The following is a 24,294-nucleotide window of genomic DNA, read 5'->3' as shown; positions in this document are numbered from 1 at the left end:
TACCTTTAAGAAAAAAATATTTATTTATAAAAATACAATGGGATCAGTTTGAGAAGTGTGGCAATAAATACAGTTCAAGGAAGAAAAAAAGCATTTCTACATGGATATATTATGGCACAATAAAAGGTAAATGCACCATCAATCATGGAACTTCTGTTGGCTCAAGACTTTGTACAAGCTCCCTTTTTAGTAAGACAACTATTTCTAAGTTTGGTCAGTGTTGATAATGGAATGAATACACAATCACAAATGCAGGACTTACCATTAGCAAACAATACCTTAAGAAACATAACAATGATATTAAATCACTAATGAGATATCTTAAATTTAATTGGCAAAGACCACATGTAACTTTAAGCATGAGATTCTTTTATCTCCTCTGGAGAAAAGCTGTAAATATGTAAAATGAAGGCTTAACTTGGTATGTAAAGACCTACTTAAGTAGAGGTTGTGAGAATGCATAGCTCCTTATTAAACAACCTGGCTGTACGAGAGCACTCCCCCTTTCACAGTATTCCTTTTACTTCATATGCAGTTATTGTTTATGCTGTAGACTACAACTGTTACAGCACTAAAGGCAACTAGACAGGGAAAGGGCAGAGAAAGGAAAAAGGAATGTATGTAAGGCAGTATTTCTTTAGGTACATTAAGCATAGTGTGTAGGGAAGACAAGTAACAATTCCACAAGGCTAGTTTCGTTCTTACTGAATAAAATAATGGACTAATACTGAACTTTTGATGCAAAGCTAGTAATCAATGCCCTGGTCACTGTACTGACCATGGTAATCTCTTTGATAGTCATCTTGGTACTCTCCGTGATAGTCATCTGGGTATTCTGCCTGATAATCACTATCGCTGATTTCTGACCCATTAGTTCCTGTTCCTTGGCTGCCATTATGAATGACAGGTTCTGTGGGTGCAGCACAGTACTTGGGGTCATACACTTGCCGTCCAAGCCCGTACACACTCATTCCCTTCTGTGAAGCTACTTTGTTGGTACCCATTTGTAACGAAATAGTTGAGTTATCCACAGGTTGTAATATGTGCTTCTGATCGTAGATGTCTCTCCTGGTACCTGGTGCCAGCATACCAGCCTAAGAAAACAGGATTGTAGAGGTTCAGTAAGAAGGTCAAGAGCTGTGATTACTGGATTTATGATTTCAACTAGTATGCCTCGCTGAAAGTGCTGAAAATTAGGAATTAAAGTATAACAAAACACAGCACAGCAGCATGTGTTCACTAGTAGGTAAGTCACAGATTAAAGTCCTTGCAAAAAGGTCCAATTTATGTTCCTCTTTGGAAAGAATATACGAGTACTCTGACTAAGATGGTGCCAGTAAGCAATTTCTTTTTTGCCTCTGTCTAGTTAATACTTAAAATGAAGTTACTGTTTTCTTCTGGCATAACACTGCCAGCAGGAAATTCTAGAAGAACCAGGTCAATTTTATGCCTTAAGACACTCAGCACAGAACACACTGGTTAAGGTAAGAGATTCAAGTTCCTCAATTACTGAATAAGAGCACAGCTGAACTATACCCACTCACTGCTGCCTGTTAGACTCTGCTACTGGGCACCACTCCAGGCTCTCCTGTCCCAGTAGGCTGAGAGCTGTGTCCACCCTGCACATGTCACACACAGTCCTGCTTACCTGACTGGCTCCTTTGTTAGTGCCCATCTGTAGGCTAATCGTCGTCTGGTCAAATGGCTTATCAGTTTGCATTTTTGGATCATAGAGGTGTCTTCTAGTTCCATAAGCAGTCATGCCTGCCTGACTGGCACACTTGTTGGTGCCCATCTTTATTGGGGAAAGGAAGAGGTGGACAGAAGAAATTATTTTTATTTGTACATTAAGAACAGTCTAAGGATACAAATATGGTTGGTAACTGTGATGGCTGATAAAAAGAAGTAATTTCAGTGTATGTTTCCCTCATGTAGTTTGACCACTACCTGTAATAAATTACGCGTTCTCCTTACTGAGTTTCAAAAGGAAAAATAAAGGCAACTGTCATCCTAAGGCATTTCAGTGACTGGCATTTGCCCAACTGCATTGCAGTTGGAATGGATGTATGCCTCAAAATGTAGTAAGTAACTTTTACCTTGGACAGTAATGAGTCATTTATACTGCCATGACTTCTCTACCACAGGAATTTTAAGACTTTATTTTGGCTTTTATGATTACTAAGGAAAGAGAAGAGAATAAAAAGTTTCTACCATACAAGGAACTTCAGCTATCCAAAGACAAGGATGATGCTGCTAATACTAGCTGTTCCTTTCGTCCTTACCACTCTTACAGAAGATTTAAAACAAACCAACCTTCCAGGCAGTGACTTGAGCTTATAAAGCCAATCAACTGCTTACAAGAATTAAAACCTTATTCCTCCTTCCAAGATAAGAATATAGTGTTATTCTGCACCTGGTTTTGCATAAACAATGTATCAGTTAATCAAAGCAAGGAAGTTTTTCTCAAATGTAAAAAATTAACTGCAACTTGAATTTCATACTTACCTGCAGGCCAATTACACTTTGACCAGCTTTTAGTTTTCCTGCATCAAAACTTCGTGCTTGTTTCTCTGCATATTTGACACCAATATCAATTGTAGTATGAAAACCTTTAGTTTTTGCCTATGTAGGGAGAGGGAAAATAGAATATTCAGTGTTTGAAGTGTATTTTCTGTCTCCACACCTTGAGCCTGGGCTCTCAAATGATGCCACAAGCAGGTCTATCTCCATGAGACTGTGTGTCAGGGCTGAGAGAAGGTACCAGTTTCCTATGCCATTTGAAGGTGGCACTCGAGAGCTACCTGAGTCAAAAGGATATTCTGCAGGGATTAGTGTTCTCCTGTGAGCCTCCCCTGTTCTGTGTAAGCACATGGAAGCAGTCAGGAACCCTCACTCTGAACTAAGCCTTCCCTGGGGCATGTGGGAGCACACAGCCCTCTGAAGTGCAACCTCTGCAGTATCTCAGACTCTCAGTACTGTCTGTCCTCTCCTGACAGGCTGGACACTGTTTTCTGTATTTACATGGGTTGTAAGGGTGCATCTGAACTGGCCTGTGGATTTGGGCCAACTCCAGGAGTACAAATACTTACCAGACCTGCCAGTGCCACTAGAGTAGTCTGTACTTGAGTCATATTTCCATTTTCAAAAAGATCATTTGCTTCAAAAATATCATGTGGCTTCATGCCGTAGACTTGGATGGCTTTGATAAAATTCCCAATGTTCTCCAGCTAAACAGAAACAAAAAAGCCAGTTTTCTACACAGTGTTTCAAATCAGAAACTAAGTAATTTTAAGCCTTCTGGTGTTGGTTGGTTTGTTTGCTTGTTTTACTCAAGTTCTTTACCTTGTGCAAACTGGACAAAACAGTTGGCATGGTTAAGAGTGACTGGTGGGAAGTCTGGGATTATTTTTTGTTAGTTTTAATACTGATTTCAGAAATCAGACTAAAAGGTTATCCAGCCTGGCATTCCTCCATCAGTGAGTACCATATACTTTGTTAGAGTGGGCTTTGATAAGAAAACTTGTCTCAACTGTCTTTCCCTTCCAAGAGAAATTCTAATCTAAAACCTGCTTCAAAATTAGAAAATTTGACATAATGTCTATGCTATTTGACTTCAAGAACTGATAATTTTGATTAAAATAAAAACATAACTATGTGGATGGGGTCCTTCTATGGACTGAAGGCATTATGTTGCTCACCTACTGGGACAAATAAGCTTTCGGGTTTATTAGCACATTTTAGCACTATGTGGTGTAGAAATTGGGAGGCAATATGGAATACAAAGAGTAAGGACCAAATCTCGTCTTTCCTTCTGAAGTTTTAAGAGGTATTAAAAGTTGAAAAAAAATCCTCGCCCGTATTTAGAAGTGTTCAATGCCAAGAAAACAAGGAGGCTGACATAACAGTATTAAGCTAGACCCAGCAACAGCAAAGGCAGCAACCCTAGGCAGCAACCCTTCCAATGCTTGTTCCAAGTGCATGTTGCATCCTCTCCAGACACATTCTGAAGAGGATACTTCATACAGAGATGTCTAGGTACAGGCAAGCTGTTGACCTAATACCTTGCAGCACTGCCTGGATGGAAAACTCAGTTGCGATTTAATAAAATGTAAACATCTTGGTTTTTTAACTGGGTAAAGGCCTTGCTATAGGGCTCTAAGTTGTTCTTCCATCTGACACTTCCCTGAGCAGCTAAAGTGCTGCTATTAAATACAGGTACTCAACTGCCATTGATGAACCACCTCAGCTGTAGCTGCATTCTGTTAAACACTGTTCATGTCTGCAGCATCCTCAACTCTTGGATATGTATCATATGTAAACTTCGTGCTACTAAGATTTAAGATGTACCACTTTCACAGCAAATTTGTTAATACAGAACAAAATAATTGTTTGGGGGTTAAGGGGGTTAGAGGTGTAGTTCTGAGGTTGGGTTTTTTTTGTTTTACCTGGTGCCAATTTAGTTTTGATTGATTAATTTTCTTCACTGATCCTGGCTGCAGCTTATTTATAAGCCTGGGGAGGTGAAAAAGAGGGAAATGCTTAAACAATAAATCTCATCCTTATACCATCTGTGCAGGCATTATATAATACTTTTACTCATGCTTTATTAGTTGCATTAGTTTCATCAAAATGGTCGATTTCTTGGTTCATACAGTGGATTAGCTCAGTTCTCAGGTCTCACAAGTCTAATAGAGTAACAATTTTTGTGTGCCATTTGATTACTATAGAAATGAGTTATGCCATTAAATTTAGAAACACTTAGAAATCTTAGCTGCAATATAAAGGAGATTTAAGTGTTCATTTTTCCAACAGTTTCAAAGAAGTTGTCTCCTGTCCTATAGTCAGCTATGCTTGACTGTTATTGTTGATGTCTTTTGAAAGGGAATCTTCAGAAAGTCCCTTCTTAGTTCCTTGAAAGTAGAAAGCTCCTAAAAATAAGGTTACTTAATAAATGCTTACTCGCATAAGATTATGCCATCTTTTAATCCCAGTTGAAAGTTTGCACCAATACTCAGCCCTGTAACCTCTTCTATCCAGTTACGCAGATCTTCTTCTATCTGGGGGTCATATTTCAGGGCAATCTGTAACACAAGCAGTTATAAAGTTACTTCAGGAGAGAAATCTCCAACTCTTCCCCACCCCAATTCCATTTCAGAGTATGCTATAGCTGTTATCCAATAATTTTACTGCTGGATTTTTGAACGGTATTTTATGCATCAGAGTACAGATGTAAGCACTTTATCCCTCTAACTATAATTTTCATGGCTTTACTAAAGGTCTATTTGCAAAAAGCACTTTGAAGCATGTAGCAGTTTTTCCTAGGGTAAGAATTCCTGGAGATCCTGTAAAGTCTTTTGACAGCTGCAGAGGAATGATTTTTGAAAAAATATTTGACTCAAGCTGTACTTCGGCAGGAAGTAAGGAAGGGAAATAGTATATTATGAACACAAGTATTCTGAATTGCCATGCCATCAAGTACTACGGCTCACATGTAGATTTTACTACAGGAAAAATTTTATGTAATAGATTTGAAGTTATTCACCTGAAGATTATAGTGGGTTTGCTTTTACAGCTAGTTTATGATTAATGGAGACGACCTAATAAATTTTCTCCTTGTTGCTACAACATTAAGAGTTATCTTGCTGGGGATTCTGGGGGCGGCGTGTGTCTTGGTTTATCATTAACCTTTAGTATTCCTGCTATTTCTTTTCTCTTCGATCTTCCTGGAAGACTCTTTTGGAATAAACTGTGATCTCATATTTTAATTGCAAAGAAAGAAAACCTGCAATAATCTTTGAAGTTAAAGGCATCAAGCAGAGACCCAGAGCTGTTAGCAAGATGACTTAAAAACTCATTTTCCAGATGTTCAGACTTCACTACTCTGTAAGTTTATGCTTCAGTCACTAGAAATCAATCCATGTGAAAGGAATGCTTAAAACCAGTGAACTTCAACAGCACCAGCTGTCAACAGCATCCGTGTTCCTTCACTCTGCCCTTTGTTCCCCTCCCCTGAAGGCACCAAAAAGCAGCTCCAACTTCCTTCAGGTTAAACCTGTCACCTTTGCAATCCTTTTCGCTATTGGCAAGTTGGACAAAATGGATTCTGTCACTTGAATCATCACTACTTTTTCTGCAAACAAAACAAGTTATCTGAGCACAAGATTGTGTGGGATAAATAACCTCCACTGGTGCAGAGGTTGGCAACACTTCCACCTTCATTAGTTGTCCTGCATGGGTCAGTAAGCAAGGTGGGAAGTGAGGTTACCTTGAGAAACCTGACAGGCAAGCACAGAATGTACCTGCAGTATTTCTAACACGTAGAAAATCAGTTCAGCTACACCAGTTGCTTACAAACTCCTAACAAGAAACTCATGTACAGCCTATCACATTTAGATCAAAATGTACATTTGAGACTTTATACATATAGTTTTAAGACTTCAGCCAAGAAAAGCCAGCTATTAGCAGCTATATTTATACTGCAGGAGATTATAATTCCAACATATCTGAATTACTTGGATAGAGGCAATTGCTACATTTTGGCTAGCATTAGTAATCCCTGACTCCAAACTGACCAAACTACAAATTACAGTACTCTTTTCTCTATGTTTCTTCTAAGGGGAATGGAAAATTCCTGTATCTCTGGCTTTACTTCAAAAACTTGTCTGAGTAATACTTATTTTCTTTAGACTATTTGTAATAGTAGTGCTATGGTGCCTTAGTTACAGATGAGGATAATGCTCTAACCCATTCCTACATTCAGATCTTGATTAAGGTGTAAAATTTTGGTCATTATTTTGTACAAGATGACAAGGAAAATTTCATAACTTTATTTTTTAATCATACCTTTTGGATATTAGCTAAGATTAGAAGCAGACTAGGAAAGCTAACTGAAGGTCACAGCTTCAGACATGGCTGTGGTCTCCCCTCTTGAGTGGCAAATAGCCCCTCTTGCACTTCCCTTAAGTTTAGCACCAGCAGCAGCACAACCACATTCATATACAGTGATGGTAGTAATAGCAGGGGTGGGTAACATCTTGAAAATGGTGTATGAAGAAGTCAGCTGTCATCTTTCTCCTTCCTAACCTGGTGATTAGCTTACAAATGACTTGTCATGGATATTTTTATTTCCTGTGGAAGCAAAGCTTATGTGATCACAGCCTTAATTTGTCTCCCCAGTAACATCTGGCAGAACCCAACTGGCTTGTTCAAAATTATAGAAGAGAAGCAGTCTTGGACAGAATTGAGTCAGTTTAGATTTTGTATGAAAATAAATATATGTGCAAGGGAGAAAGATACCAAAACATCCCCCCCAAAAGACTGAAATGTAGCATTGTACTCTTCTTACAAATTAGAGACCTATTAAAATCTTGCAAAAGTGACCTCACCCACAAAACCTTAAGTTACATGTGCAGGCAAGACATATAGTGTATAATTTATTTCTGCACCCCACTTCAAATGAAGGAACAGGATTTATAGAAAAGCCAGAACTTTCTATTCTGATGCTCCAGTCAGAAGACAGCAGATAATTTGGGCTGGTCATTCATATGCTGACAGTTCATATTGTGATAAAATCACCATTCCAGCATGCATGTGGGTACAAAACAGGGGTTGAGCTAATCTCCTCCACAATTCTTTAGTTACATATATAAAGAACATTGTGCTTTCTGAAAATTCAGGCAGTTTCAGTGTAGCTTAAAGACAGTGCTAGCCATCCTGCAGTTGAAATTTTCTGGAATAGAACTAGATTGTTTCTACCGTTTTTGTTTATTTTTAAACACTGGCAATATTTTTTTTTTCCTTCAAAAAAAAAAAGGAAATTAAGTTTGTGATCATACCACCAAGACACACAGTTTGAAGATTAAACTTTTCTCTCCCAATATTAAAAAAAAAAAAGTAAATATGGAAGCCAGTAGGAGTGAGAACCCTAAAGACTTCTGGAAGTGGGGCTATTTTAATCTTTCTTGGCAAGCATCTAAAAGAAAAAACATGGCAGAAATTTTCCTCATTTAATACTAAGTGCATTCCATATGTGAGATTACAACTGAACTGAATATTAAATTGCTGACCCCATTGCTTGGGGACTTTAGAAATAATCAGGTGGAATTTTATCACTTCTGAAAAACATATACTTTATGTTGGAGTACTTTTACCATGTGTTCAAATCTTGAGCTTTTCAAGAGGGTTTGTTTTGGGATATCACTACAGTGGTTATCTAGAGATGGGAAGTAAAAAATGCTTATACAGATGAGACTTTTCTTAGTGCCACTAAAAGCGATACTATTAAATCTCCTAGTTTTCAAAGTTGTCTTCACCTACTGCAATGTTTGACTTAAATATGATAACATTTTTGTTCTGAATTTTGAGCTAGTGGGAAACTAAGTTACAAAAAGTAAAAATTGGTGCTAGTTTCTCTGCAAATTATATTCAATCTACCTGAAAGCTAGTGATGTGAAATCTTTAGAATCAGGCTTTAAACATGTGAGAAGAAGGGATTAAACAGGGAGAGTGACAGGTCAGATACTACCAGAAACAAGGCATTATGCTTACTCTAAATTCTTAGCTCTTCTATTCCCAGTGGCACAACCAGAAGCTACGTAACACTCTTAGTGAATATTTCATATTTTCCACATGTGGATATCAGAGTTGTTCCAGTTTTCCTTTGATTGCTATCTATGAGGTGAAGACAGAGGCTTTGATATAAATGTAAAAAATTATGTCTTCTTCCATTACTACTCATCAACGTGCCAACATTTGATCCTTTATAAATACTCCATGGAAGATACTTAAATCTTACAAGTCTACAGCAAAAGAAACCATTGTCTACTGAAGATGAAAGCAGTAGCTAAGTAGCTTCATTCAAAGTATCATCAGTGCCATGAAAAAAAAAGCTACAGTTTCAGAATACTGTAGAAATTATTCAATTGTAGCAATGGATATAAGATTTTACAGAAGTTTAATATAAGATAGCAGGAAGCCAACTGTTAATTTTTTTCCTTTCTTCTGAAAAATATATAAAGTTGTAAATGTTGCTCTTTTTGTTGACACTTCAAAGATACAGGTTTAATAGTTAGAAATATCTTCGAAAGGCAACTAATGTTTATACAAGTGGTCAAAATTATAGGTGATCCAAGGTTGTGGAAGGAAAAGACTGGGTGTTACTTGCCTATTACAAACTGATATACATGTGTTTATGCCAATATATGTATGCCTCAGGCTGGAATCCTTGGGTTAAACTTGATTCCTTTGGCAACTTCACACCTGATCCTCACACCTAGTTCTGTTCAGGTAGGACTTTCCGGTTTGGGACATGTTAGAGGGTAAAAGCCCTCCCTCAATGTGTAGTACAGGGACAGTAATAATCATCACTGTTTTTATCAAGCTCATGAATTCCTGGAAGCTAGCGAAGTTCTGCTGGCCAACTTTAATGATCTGTCTGTGTCCCTTGAAGTTACTCAGTGTGCCTGTAGCATGTTTAGTTTGAGTGATGATGTTAACCAGTACTTCACACCATAACTGATATCATATGGACTTTCAGTTGTCCTTTTATACTAATCTTTTCCAAATTACACAGTACACACTGTACGCTAAGGGCAAGGCGTATGCCAAATCTCCAGTTTAAGAGTTCAGCTGGCTATATTGCTGCTACTCTGGAAAAATACTGTAACAGGATCTCAAGAAAGAGTTTAAGCACACTGCACTTCTTTTTACACTGGGACTAGCAAACACAAATCTTACCAAGTTAAAAAGCAGGTATAAAAGACAAAACTTTCAAAGTTAAACATCGTGTCGTAACAGCTTGCACTTCTTTGTTCTGATGAAATTTCTGATTAAAGCTGCAGGCTTCCTGCCCTCCCCAGCAGGAGTCAAAGGTTTAATGTACAGCATGTTAAATTTACAGTACTAGTAGGCATTTGAAAAAACTGCTCTCTAGTCATAAGTTTTGACAAGAAAAGCCTGTACTTGTTGAAGTGCATCAACAATTCTATCATAGGAACTGTGTTTGTCAATAAAACTTAAGATGTATGTACATATAAAACTGCAGCAAAGTAGGTTGTACATTTTGGTTTTCCAAGGTAAATAAAGTACAGGGCCATGTACAGCAAGAGAAATAACCAGGACTTTACTCCAAGATAAGATAGCATTAGGAAGAGGTTACATATATGCTTTTTCACCAAAGTGAACAGAAAAATACATAGAGCCCTAAGTTTTGGATTTTAACGTTCTTCATAGGGCGAAGTTTGGTATGGCCCATATTCTTGCTTAAAGTGACACAAAATTACTATCTTTTTAATTAAAAAACAAGATTGAGTAGAGAAGGCTTACTGAATTTCTAATAAGTATAGGAGCATATTCATCTTGTACTGAATTTAATTAATGTCTAGCCAGGGGGTTAAAATTAATTTTACACATTTAGATCATAAACTACTGAAAGCAAATAAAAACAACAAATGGAAAACTCCAGGCTTTAAGACCTAAGGTTGTACAGTTTCAGTTTTAAGTAGCAATTTGTTCCTGTATCAACTTTTCAATCCTTATTAATTTGGAACTATCTGAGTGAAACTGAATTGCTGTGGTTTCAGTGCTACCTTTGCAAACGTCCTTTGCATTGAAATAAGCACTACCTTCAGCAGTAATTTGTCCTGCTGAGGCCAAAGACAGCAATGACGATACTTCTTTTTTATTTGCTTGGCACTAGTTTGTGATGAAATCTTTTTCCTACCCCTTTTAAGGCTTTATGATGGGGTATGGGGAAAGATGAAAGCAAAATTCTCTCCTGGTATCAAGACAGAAATAGCTCTTGAAAGTCCTTACTGCTCAGAAGTGGGGAGTCAGGCAGACCACAGCCAGTCCCAAGTTGTTATCCAGAATTCCTGTTGATCACCTGGTGTTCCAGAACACACTTTTGAATCACCTATCTAAAATTTACACAGTAAAATATCTGGGAGAAGAAAAGTGTTAAGAGCTTACTGGCTATGTGAGTAACCAAAAAAAAGGCACAGAAGACTAAACTCTTCTCATTAAAGGAGAGGGAGAATGACTTTCTAATTTTTTTCTTTTTAATTTTACAAGCAAGCTAAAACTTTCCTTTAAAATCCTGTGGTGTGAATAGATTACTATACATATCTAATCTTCAGCTTCAGAGGTGACAGAGAGTGGCAAGGACATAATCACTGATTATTTAGTCATAGCGTAAATAAATAGCACACCCTGTAAGTTGAGACAGAGAACACAAGAGTGGAAAAATATAAAGTTTGATTTTTACTGAAAGTGGATAAGAAGAGGAAGTGACAGGGTACCAAGGTGATTGTCAAGGGGAGCTTCTTGCCATTTGAACTATCAACCCAATGCGCTTTCATAAGGACAAATTAAAATTCCCTGTTAATTTCATGTATGTTCACCTGGATTGCATGCAAAAGCAAACGTCAGAGGAGGCATATGTGTGCACTAGAAACCCAAATGTAAAGGGAATGTGACAATCCAGATGAAAACCAAAGGAGAAAGTACTTCAAAAACTCAAAACCACCATTCAGTATGCCCTGGTATTTGAACATGCTTTTTTTTTCTGTCATTATGGACTGTTGTACAGAAAGGCAGAGAACACTGCATTAACACTGAAAGATCTCACTATATCCCAATATGCTACTTAGAACAAAAACTTTACAGATGTATCCATTTTGGTTAATATTCAACAGTAATTTTTTTTTATGTGTAGCATAACTGATACCCTGCCAACATCTCACTGTTTTCTCTGTAAATCAAAATTTAGGCTACAATCTTTAAAGAAGAGAGGGATGAGCATTAATGCAAAATTCTTGGCACTCTTCTCATAGGCACAAGTTTAAACTCTGAAGTGAGAACAAACCATGCCTCAAAGTTTCCAAGTCATCTTACAAGTACAGATACCTGTAGTCATGCATGGTGCTTGTTGCCAGATCAGCTGGCTGGAAGAACAGAGTGTTCTACCCCCTGGCTGTCCAGTAGGACTTCATGACATTTTGCAAGCTATTCAAGAAGCCAGTGCTACCATCTCTTCCCCCAGAGTGCACCAACACTTGGGACACACACCTGCCCTTGGACTGAATGCTGGCTCCCTCTTGTTCTCAAGCAGCTATTGCAATGCCCTCACTTATTCAAACGTGTTCTCAGTTTTTCTTGCACTTCTTGCTCTTATCATGTTTTGTCATAGTCACAATTTTCTGGCTTTTAACTCCAATTCTCCTTAGTCATCAGCTTCCACTGTCAACTGTAGCACCTTCTGGTCATGCCACCATACATAATACTTCTTGGTGTTGAGTTCCTTTGCTCTGTTTATTTAGTCTGTATATTGCTGAACTATTTATATTTCTTCACAGAACATGGTTCCAGTAGTATTCACTACCTATTATTCTGAATCACTGCTGGTTTTTGTTTCAAAAAAACACTGGGATATGAAATTTCTTCTCAGCTAAAACACAGCTGGTCCAACCCAATGAACAAAAGCCTGTTAGTCCCTGATGGGAACTTAATTCTCCTTGCTCTGAAATCCACCACCAGTATGACTGATATGACACAGCAAATCTGGGCAGGCTATGACATCACAAGCAGCACTGTCTCCTGAAACAACACACTGAGTGCTGCACGGAAAATCCTGGTAACCTGACAGACCTCAGTGATGCCTAGTTAATCTTCTTTTGTGGGGGAAAGGAAAAAAAAAATCATACAGAACAATCTGGTGCATAAACAGAAAAAAACTCCAAAGCATCTGAAAACAATTTAGTTTTTCCAGTAGCAACCCTGGAAGCATCTCCTGAGACAATTGTTACTGTAACTCTGGTGGAACAGTAGTTCTCAAAGCCTAGATGGAACCTGCAAACAGAAACAGTAACATCAATCATCACTCAGTCTTTCTCAGAATAGTTTTTTAATCTATTGCTACTACAGAAACCCAGGAAATTATATATTCTTTCAAGCTTATTCACTTTTCTCCCCAGTAGAATGCCTTCTAAATATGTAATTTTATAAGCGAACTGTATTGTGACTTGGTAGCCCTTCCCCAAGGCCCAACTGTGCTGACAAGTCTTTCAAATTTACCTTCCAAATAGGACTACAGAATCTGATTATTTCAGTCTGAGTCTCTCTCCACACCTTTTTTTTTTTTCTCTTCAAACCCTCTTCACTTACCAAAACCAGAGTAATTATGTTCTACAGCAGCAAGCAGGTAACTGGTAACTCAAACACACCTCTCAGAAAAGTTGACTAAAGAAAGTGCTGTAAAATTTACTCAAAATGCACATTCCTTCTGCCTCTCAAGCATAGGCACAGTCTGTGCTGCATTTTCTCAGCACTTTTTCCAAAGGTAAACCTCAAGACTCTGCTCTTATCGCTCTAATTTGCCCGCACCCAGTAAGCTCAGGTACTTGATTCCTTGCTGCCAGCTGTGATGCCAGGCTTGACTGGGAAATGAACAGATGACACAGCAGGTCCTGAGGCAACAGGCATTTCCCAGTTAATAGTGCTCAGCGTTTCCCACCCAACTGCAGTGACACTACTTGGTTGCCTGTCAGCCTGCACCAATTTAACTCCATGAACTCACATTAGCTGAACAGGCTCACTGAGGTGCCTGTGATAGGTATTCATACAGAAAACACAAATTCCTCTCATTCTTACTGCCATTTCATCCTTGCACATAACAATTCAATTTTGTAATTTAGGTGAAAGACATGATTTCTTGAGAACTTCCTTTAGCTGCTTCTAGTAGTAAGAGCTGCCTAGATTTATCTTTCATAAAGGTAGTAGATCAAAATCTTTCAATTCATGCATAGCATGTTTTTCTGGTGGAGGTAATTTTCCCCATTGCTAGTTTTCTTAGCAGAAGCACAAGAAATGCAGGTTTCACACCCTAAGCTTTAGAAGACTTTGTCTATCAACAGCTTCATACTCTGGTTTTGCTTTACTGCCAGCAAAAATATTGCAAGAATGAACTTGGCACAAAGAATGAAAGACAATGATAATCTGCTGCTCCTGGTCCTCCACTTCACCCCCTCCTGGGTATATCTCTGACCAATTTAAGTTCAGTAGGTGATGCACAAGGCTGATTATAATCCAGGAAACATTCAAAAATATTTTGGATTTGGCAACCCAGACAAGTCATGCTTTAACCACATAAAAAGTGTTTTAATGATTTTTTTTTAATAAAAAGGTTGATGGCCATAAACACGCTAGAAAATGTTTATTTAATTTTCTAATAATATACATCTTTAAGAAGAAAGTCTAAGAAAAGTAAGACAAAGTGACAAAATTTATGATTACATGAACTTCTAGCTCAACTTTTTATTTAATGAAAAGATAGTTTTAGTAACGTACAAATCAAGCCATAAGCCTGCTACACTGGAGTTTATGAGTAAAGAAGAAAGTACAAGTGTGAAAGCAGAAAAGACAGTCAAACTCCAAAGTAACAGGTTCTGATTCAATACCCTGTAGAAACTTTCAAAGCAGTGTTTTTCAGCAATTCAACACAAGCAGAAAGAACAGCTGGCACTGCTGGGGGTGGGTAGGAGATGCACATACACACTGCATCCAAAACTCAGGATGCCACAAGGCAAGCTGTGGTGTCATTATGCTGCACACCTGAACTGACAGCAGGTTTGAAATACCCACCCAGCAGAATGGGGGCAATGCTGTGCTGCAAATGACTGCGAGATGTCTCAATCCTCAATTATTTAAGGTTCCATAATTGTTCTGTAGAAGAAAATGCTCAGGTGCACTGGCCAACTAACTTTGTTAGTTATGTTTTGTTCCCATACTGTTCCATTCATTCAAAGACCAGTGTTTTATCTCTGATATTTAATCTCACAATCTTTGTTTACTTTTTTATTAAAACCATCTAGATTCTTTCAAATAGAAGTAGCTTTCCATATCAAAGACATTTTCATACCATCATTTATTAATGATAAAGCCTGCTATCAAGACAGACCATAGTAAGAAGGCATTAGTCTTTTTTTTCTCCAACAGTTACTTGTACTTTTTACTTGTATAGGGCCTGATTAATACAACAATGTCAGCAAGGTAAGGGAACTTGCAAGGTAAGCTTCTTGCAAAATTAAGCAAAGAGCATTTAGTCTTAGCACACCAGATACGTGCCTGAACTACACATTCATGAACTACATCTTCATTGACTTAACACTGTATTGCCTTCCAATTACGATATATAATGGAACTTCTGATTGATCTCCCGCAGTGTTATGAAGTGAACCAAAGCAGTGGCAGCTCAGGCTGGTCACACAGCAGGAATCACAACAGGAGCTGCAGTACAGGTCCTGCTCCAGCACATCCTTCTGCTTGGTGTGTACTGGCCTGAGCTCTGACTTTGTGTTCTGCCCATGCTCAACACAGAAGGGAAATACTCCAGTGGGGTCCATGTCAGCAGCAAGGCAGGAGCTGCTTTTCACCATGAACTTTTAACTATAACCAAATCCCTTCCCAAATGCATGTGTATTTTATGCCTCACCTTTTTCTGTGAAGACTTCTAGTATTTAGTCAACTGATTAGGGACAACAGAAAAATACTTTTTAATTAAATTATTCTTATTCAAGCAAAATCAGGGATACTAAGATAATGCTGTCTGTAAATAAGAGGCTGTAGCAGTGGAAATATCAGCAGGAAAGCAATATAACAGGAGAGCTTTCTTAGCAGGAAAGCAAAGTAAGATTTTTACAATAGTGACATCCAGTTTTATCCTGGGAAGAGCTATGGTACAAACATGCAAAGCAGGACAAGATTTGTTTAGAATCCATCTATAATTCAGCCAGCTAGGATTTTCAGGAGATCAGATTCCATCTTCATGCAAGCGTTTCAGAACAGCAAGAAAGCGCAGAAATATTTCGGTTTTGCCCAAACCTAGGAAACCACTTGGCGTTCAGATCCTGTGTGTATGCACAAGCTACATACTGTTTCACTTCACTGTACCTCTTAAGGATTACTTGGTATAAAGGTCTGCCTAAATAAAGTCCTCAAGAAAAATCCTTGACCCCAGAAGACAGGGTTGTGTCTTGGAAGGGAAGCAGCAAAGGCACTGAATGGTTAAAGTCTGGTTTCCATGAGCGAATGAGTATCAGTGACCAGGGCAAGCTCAGGCTCCCAAGGCTTAAAGCCTGCTTAGCCCAGCTGCTGGGACTGGGCAAGGTGCTGGGGAGAGTCCAAGCAGGGCACTAGACCGTGGCTGTGACAGCAGCACTTCATCCTCGCTTCAGTGGCCTCCCCATACTGCCAGCTACTCCAGGGGCACCAATGCCTGCCAGCCTTTGCCAGTTATACATCCAGAATAGCGTCCACTTCGGGTAAAAGAGAGATTTGTATAAGCAGCAAGAAGTGTAATTAGGTTCCCCCTCTAAATATCTACTAAAATCTGAACAGGTTTGAGGGGGGGGGGGGGGGGGGGGGGAAAGCAGGGGGAGGAGGGAAGGGTTACTGTGGCTTAAAAAAAAAAAGTCCCAAACATGGAACCAACCCACCTGAAGAAAGTCAAAACAGTTTTTGAGAAAAACACTGTAATTCAACCCCACTAAATAGAAACAATGATATAAGTTACTGTGAGACACTACTGCAGAACCAAATGTATTTACTCAAAAGAGAGTATTTGCTGCTGAACATAGCTATACAAGTTAACAGTTGTTTAGAATCAGATACTTACAAAAAGCATTTTTAAGCAAAAGTCTCTCTTAAAGAAAAAAAGAAAGATTTTCACATGATCTCACTTAGAAAAAATCTGTTTCAAATTGCCCTACGTGTCCTGGCCTCAAGCCCATTTTTACTGAAGGCCTTTCCTGTACAGTTCCATAGGGGATGGGAATCTCTACAAAGTTTGCCTTAAAAGGACGTGTCAGATGCCCAGTGTATACCACGTTATGCAGCTACAGAAGCTAACAATTCTGAGTACAAAGAAGTGTCTATCCTTTATTCTCCAAGGCAAATTATAAACTATTTGCAGGCAAGAAAAAGCATCCAAATTAATGTTCTGTCAAAAAAAGACAAGGTGAGACAAAAATCAGTGATGTGCTGCTCTCCCACAAGAATGTGTGCATTCATCTGTTTTATGGGTATTGACTCATCTACAGGACTATAATCAGTATTTTTCTCTAAATTTTAAGCTAAGTCTAACTCTGAAACCACATAAAGACCACATTCATTTGTAAATTTTAAACAAGCAAGCATTACTGTAATGCAAATCATAGTTTTTATTTTCTGAGGCCGCTAATCCCATTTAATTGTCGTGACTGTCAAGCTCTATTTGCTTTCTTCAGAAGTGTTCTAGTCATAGGAGGTACACTGTGAGCTTGCATTCAAAGGATGCACAATACTTATCTCCTTAAAAAATAACCTTAGCAAGTTTTATGATTTTCTACCACCAGTGTAAGATTTACTAGAAGGTTATTAGTCTGCCATAAACAAGGTCACTGTAATACACTTTATACAGGCACAGAAAATGCTTTAAATTTTAAAGCGCAGACACAGTGTGCTTACTAAGGTTAAACATAACAAAAGTTTCAGCCAACATCCTCACTGTTCATTTACTTGTGCCCCATGCTGGTGCAGCACTGGCAGTTCTGTCTGTGCTGTCCCCACACACAGGAGCAGACCCGTGTGGTGCTCCACCTCTGCCTTGAGGTTCATGAGGCAGCAGGAGCTAATCCTGGCTATGCCATGCCATTCATCACCTTCCTCCTAGAAAAAATGGTGTAAGATGAGAGGCAGAACTGGAAATTACACCCCTCACTCAGGGCTTAAGACGGGCAGTGACACCTGCCCTGCAGTTCAAGCACGGCCTGCGCTGCTCCATGCCTCAGGTCTGAGGACTCCAAAAGATAACTGCCAACTTTGCAATGAAGTGTCAAAATTTTCTGGGGATTTAAACCACTGGGCAAAGGAAGTTAACTCCTGTATCAGTGCTTTACAGCAACAGATGTTCCCGGGGCAGCCACTTTCATATATCTGTTTAATCTACTCTGGGGCTCCCGAGCTGTGACACTGGGTACAGGGCATATCTACCAGGCAGGATTGTGCAAGGGCTCCCAAAGGCAAGTCTCGTTTGTGGGCTTGGGCAAGTGTGCAGAACAGGCATGAGTGCTAACATCCAAGCTGCTGGCAAGAGAAGTGTTTCCATGGCAAATCACTTGCTTCTGCTCATTGTAAAAAGAGATGTATCCCTGCTATGAACTCTCAACCCAATGCTACATAGGCTCCATCGCCATCAGTCTGTACCTCTTATTAGTGCTGTAGTATTAATACTTCTATTGAAGTAGCCACAGAATTGGAAACCTACACTTGATCATGCCTAAGAGAACAGACCTGTCCTGAGATTGTAATGGTGAAAGTGGAAAATGGATTAGACACATCAAGGTAGAGTAGACACACTGAGAGAGTAAAGGATGAAGATGAGTGGAAACATTGTAGGTAAGATTCTCCACTGCTGGTTTATCTTGCTTGTCTAAAAACAACAAAAAAATCTAATTAATCTGCATTAATACCAATTCTCAGTCAGTATGAGAACCCTTCACACACAGGATTTAACACCAGGAGATAGGTTACTACAGCTTAATAAAGCCAGTGTATAGATGCTGAAGAGGCTAGTAGGGAAATTTTCTACCTTTTACAGTCTCCTGTGAAAGTCTCTGTTCTCGTGCAAACTAGCTGAGAGACGGTTTCCTATTTTGTAAACTACTTGCAGGTGCAGAGTGTTGTGAGAATGCAGTAGATATTGTTTTGGTTCATTGAGAATAATATTTTGAGAATGGGAACTATTTCTCTCAACCAATCATTTTGGTGGGAGGTTAATCAATAGGCCAATCATGTAATTTCTCTATTGCGAATCATGCTATAAAAAGATGGGTTTTTGGCATTAGAGAGTCAGCCTTGACCATCTTCTCTGACCTGAATTTGTGTCGTTCTTCATGCCATCCCTGCGGACAACAGTGACACCAGTGATTCACTGGGTTTCAAAGAAAAAAAAATCCTCTGCAAAATTTCAGCAAGAGACTAAAGTCATGTTTCAGCAGCTGAGGTGCAAACACGTTCTCAGAAGTGCAAGAAGCATCTGCCCAGAAAAGGAACACAGCATGCTTTGGAAGTGGAGGGCAGCAGGACCATGCTCGAGTAAGTGTTGTTGAATGCAAGTAACTGAAATTTAACATTGTCAGTCAAAGTGAAACTAAGCATCAGAAACAAGTAACCAGCAGAGAAATTGTAAACAAATAGGAGATTTCTCATACATTTTTTTAATGTATCAACAACCAATTTATCTTAAGACTAACTGACAAATAGATGGTTTCATTTTTTCATTTTTTATATCACCAACATGTTTTTAAGCGATGCACGTAGTTATTGTGCCAAATATTGATTGATGGTAAGTTTAACTATGGAATTATTCTACTGTCATATTTATGTTTCATGGACAGTTTTGCTGTTGACTCAATTATCAAAACTGTACCATTAAGTACAAAGTTATGCGGTTTACTTGAACTGTAGATCTGTTACCAATGTCTGTATCTAGCTGGAAGAAAATCACAGTTCTTTGAAAAAAATACAAAAACTGGACACAAAAAGAAAAGTTTTAATGCTTTCCACAGTGAAACTGATATTTAGCTAGGAAATGTTAACTTCAAGAGCTATGATCTACTATCAGAAACCATGAATTAACCAGAGCAAACTGAAGTTTAATGCTTGCTCCTATAAAGTCTTCTGCCACTTTCTCTGAAGTTCCATTTTCAGTATATATTTCTATTACAATATTTCTAAGAGCACTAAAATATTAATTTTTTTATTTATTCCCCATGCAACAAAATGAAGATAATGCAGACGGTCATGCAGGCTGCTCTTATTTTAAACATCTGAATTTAATTCAAAATTTGTAAATGAAATATATTACTTTAAAAGTTACATAGCTGTCTACGTGCAAGAGAGAAGGAATGCAGAGATCTTATACTGTCACTTATGATGACAGAAGCTATTGTCCTCTGCTCTCAAAGCTTAAATTTTCACTGCCTTTATCCACTACAGTATCAATATTTATTACATCATTTCAAACAACATTAATAGAAATGCACTTTTATCAGCAGCAAACATTCTTACCTAGGGTTCATAAAATTTGGTGAGCAAATCTAAAATTTTGTTAAAGGAAAATAGTCTAGAGGAAGTATGGAATGGTAAAGCAAATGTATAGTAGGAAGAGTTGCATTTTAAGAATGGAAAAGGATATTTTTCTGTTTTGAAAGCAGGGATGAGAAAGAGGAAGAAGAGGGCCTAACAGCTGAACCACAGACAGCCAAAACTTATCTCACTATTAAATCACTAATTAAAAAATCTGAAAGTTAATTATTTTAATCTGGTTCCCAGATAAAAATATTTATTAAAAGAAAAAAAAAGTAATTTCTGGAGGACGCAATTAAATCTGTTTATTTGGTGTGTAGCAGGTAAAATAGAGGACAAGAATTTTCTTCTCAGCAGTTTCAAGAGGAACACAATAATCATACTTAGGGCTGGTTAGCATTATTCACCACAGACTTCAATTATTTTTTGTTAATCTGTATTTGCCCTCAAGAAGGAAAGCAAGAAACACTACTGCCCTCCTGCACACTTGCAAAATAGGGAGATATTTTGTTTACAGGCTTCACTTGTCTAACAGCCTTCCCTTTAAAAAGTTTGTTTCCCTTCCTTTTCCACCTTTCAGCGTGGCAGCTGCAGGGATGGGATAACTCACCTCAGTTATTCCGCTGTCTTTAAAAAGTTTGTAAAATGGTACTGCCCAGTGACAGCTTCCTAACACAGGCATGGCTCAGAAGGAAAGTCAGGGACATGCAATAAATGCTATGCAAAATTTAACTCCCCATACAAACCATACTCCTGCCCATCCTTACTTTCTTATGAAGATGAAACTGGCACTGCATCAAACATAAGAGGAGGGAGAAGATAAATGCCTGCCCCATACAAATAACATTTCCATGGGAAGGGTGGAGTCACTAGGAAGCAGCTGAATGAACTGGAACCTCTCCTCCTGCTGCCCAGTGTTCCTGTTTGTTCCACACCTTCTGCAGTGAGACAATGGAGCATAAATCAGAGACAAATATAAAAACGAGTTTGCAGCTTTATCTAATTGCATCATCATCTCATGCTATGTCAACCTCACATACTGCAGAAACTCCCCCATTGCTCAAGAAGAAAATTATTTCTTGCCTGCAGAAGAAACCATCCATTTCAATCAGTTTAAAGGGCTCCCCACTGAATATTTGTTTTGGATCAAATATCTTCTGTGATCTCAAGCAAACAGGGAATCAGCTTCAAAGGGATTACACTAGTTAAGACTACCTACACATTTCTCATGCAGACAAGTTTCCTTACAGCTGGGAACCAGTACACAAACTCCATGGTTTTTTTGTAAGAATGAGGAAAAGAGACCCCTAACAGAGACCAGACACCATATTGGTGTGAACTAAGGTAAGTAGCAAAACAAGAGAAGGGTGGAGCCTCAAAAGGAAAAGAAAAAAAAAAGGAAAAAAAATCCCTAAACACCAAACTAGACATAGATTTTAAGCTTAGAGACTGAATCCTGAACCTCAATTAAATAAAATTCTTAAAAAGTATCAGGACATGTTATATTAATCTATGCAAATACCACAGCAAACAAAAGGTTTCTCTGAACACTAATACAATGTCAAATGAGAAAATAAAAACCAAAACCTAAGGATTTTTTTATCCAGCACAGCTGGACCCTCAGGCAGCATAGCTGTGAAGCTGTCTGTTTTCTGCAGAAAAACATTGCTTGGGATCAGCACTGAAAATTTCAAACAAGGGTATCTAACACTATGATTCAAGCAGGGAGGTACTACAGCTACTTACAAACATTACCTTAAGAGCACATTAAAAAACCCATAACACAATAGTTTGCACAAAGGCCAATATTTTAGAAAGCGTGATTATAATCAGTAGCAAAAACTGATCCTCCAAGAGTCGGAAACTAATTCTTCAAATCTTCATGAGACAGAAAAATCTGGAAAAAGGCATTTCTGATCTTTACAGAGACATTATCTGCTGATCCTCTAGAATTATACAGATGAACAGACAGACACACATCTAACCCACAATCACATGCAAGATGCTAGACTGGAGGTACACAATATATCTGTATATAACACAACTGCTTTGAAATTTGATCTCTTACAGTGAGAACAACATTCTAAAAGCTCAAGGCTACATCTCTTCTGGAGTTTTTGCTGTTCATTGGTGGCTTTTTTGTTTGCTTGGGTTTTTTGAAGGGAGATGAGTTCATTCCTCTTTGGTGCACTTGAATTATTTTCTATGGCACTGCTGCAATGACATTTCCAAAGAACGCAACAGAAACCTGCAAACAAGTAAACTGGAGCTGCCCCCAAACATCCATCCCTCTGCAATATTTGCATTGAAGGCAGAGAATGTGAGTGAAACAAAACTCAGCAAAATGAAGTAGAAGGCCCTTTGCATAAAGGTGTGAAATACACCAGTTTCAAACCCTCTGCTAATGCATGGGCTTGGAACAGTTCCTCAGGAGGGCCTAAGGAAGCTGATGGCAATAAGAAACTGAAAGAAAGAACAAAGAACTAACTTCTTCCCATCTTGTCCCCATTAAGGGATCACTGGTAAGCCTACGTAATTTTGCAATAATTTTTAAAGTAGAAGAGCATCTACTTTCTTCCTAATTAACATGCAATAACACACTACACGTTTTAGGCTTTTTTTAGGTTTGGGTTGTTTTTGGGTTTTTTTTCAGTGTGTAATGGTGTAGATAAATCACTAAGTTTAGATGCTGGAAGCAACCACTCTGGAAGACATTTGGTTACATGATGTCATCAAACTTTGCAGCAGAACCCACAACCATCCTGAGAAAGCCAATAAAGAAAAAAAAAAAAGCAAAATGTTATTTTGTAAAGCATAAATTACAATGTTTAAAGGAACGACTTTTCTCCCTCCTCTCCTTTCTACTCAGCTACAAGTAAAACAGGATTTGGGGATCTGCTGAAGCCTGAAACCAGGCATGCGTGAGAAACAACCGGTTATTAAATAATACCAGGTTTAGATTTTAAGCCTGTGAATAAAGACACTGAGCACCAACTTATCCCCACTTGTTTAGCGGTGTAATTTTTATTGCAAAGGTTTTTCCTCTTATCAGGTAATTGTTCGCTGCAAGGTAGCAGCCACTATAACAGGACAACACGAGACACCTTTTGTTCCTAAGAATATGAGAAGAACCTCAGCAAAGCCGCGCACAACTGGCGCCCGCCGCTCCGGCCGCGGGGCCCGGCTGCTGTCAGCCCTGGCTTTTCTGCCGCTTTCAACCACAGCCCCTGGCACGGCGGCGGCCGCCGGGCTCTCCGTGCCGGCTGTCCCCGCTGGCGGGGCTCCCCGCGGGGCGCGGGCCGCGGGACCCCCGCCCGCAGCCGCGCCGCCTTTGTGCGCCCCCGCGGGCGGGGCGGGGCGGGCGGACAATGCGCGTCTGTGCGGGCCCCGCGCCGATTGGCCGCGCGCCGCCCGTGCCCATGATGTCATGCGGCTGGAATGCGCCGCGCGGGGGGCCGCGAGCCGCGCAGCGCCCGCACCCCCCCGCACCCCTCCGCGCATCGCCCCGCTCGGCGGGACCGCCCGCGCCCTGCCCGGCTCTGCCCCGCCGGGGCACCCTGCCCGCCGCGCCGCGCCGCTGGCTGTGGGACTGCTGCGGCCCCTGCACCGCGCCCCGCCCTGCCCCGGCGGGAGGAGAAGGGACGAGCGGGATGCCCCGTGCCAGGGCTGCCGGCGCGGGCAGGTGCAGCCCGGGCGACCGCGCGAATCGCGACTCCGCACACGGGTCCGCTCGGCGCTGACAGCTCTCCGGTGCCCGCAAGTTTCCCGAGCGCTGCCGCGAAGGACAGCGCTATCCCGGGCCGGCGGCGGGCGCATCTTGCGCGCCTGCACCGCGCGGGGCGGGCGGGACCCCCGCCGGTAGCCGGAGGCAGCGAAGCCCCGCGTCGCGTCGCGCCTCGTCCCGTCCCGCCCCGCCGTCCCGGCGCAGACAAAGCCCGGCGAACCCCGCGCTGCCCGTACCTTGTTCTTGACCTCGGCGGAGAGCCCGTAGGAGGGCCCCTTGTTGAAGTGGGTCATGTCGGCGGTCTCCCGCGGTCCGGGGGCGCTGATCGCAGGCGCTGGCGGCTCCGGGCTGAGATGAGAGTCCGCCCGCGGCCGCGGAAAGTTCTAGTCCCTCCCCCCTGGCCCGGCCCTGCGGCCGCCGGAGCCGCCGAGCGCCAATCGGGGCGCGGG

The 24,294-nt window shown here is 40.1% G+C and overlaps 1 protein-coding gene across 1 annotated transcript; it reads right to left on the bottom strand.

Annotated features, from left to right (window-relative positions):
• On the bottom strand, positions 1-24,292 carry CNN3 (calponin 3). Its single transcript, XM_082287101.1, has 7 exons — positions 24,082-24,292; positions 4,960-5,081; positions 4,446-4,512; positions 3,090-3,227; positions 2,506-2,622; positions 1,649-1,795; positions 1-1,094 (listed from the first exon to the last, which is right to left on the bottom strand). The coding sequence occupies exons 1-7, from the start codon at positions 24,136-24,138 to the stop codon at positions 747-749; spliced, it is 996 nt and encodes a 331-aa protein (XP_082143227.1). The 5' UTR covers positions 24,139-24,292; the 3' UTR covers positions 1-746.
• Positions 24,293-24,294: the final 2 nt, after the last annotated feature.

Source organism: Coloeus monedula (assembly GCF_965178545.1).
Source record: "Coloeus monedula genome assembly, chromosome: 9".
NCBI lineage: Eukaryota > Metazoa > Chordata > Aves > Passeriformes > Corvidae > Coloeus > Coloeus monedula.
This window is presented reverse-complemented; position numbering and strand designations above follow the sequence as displayed.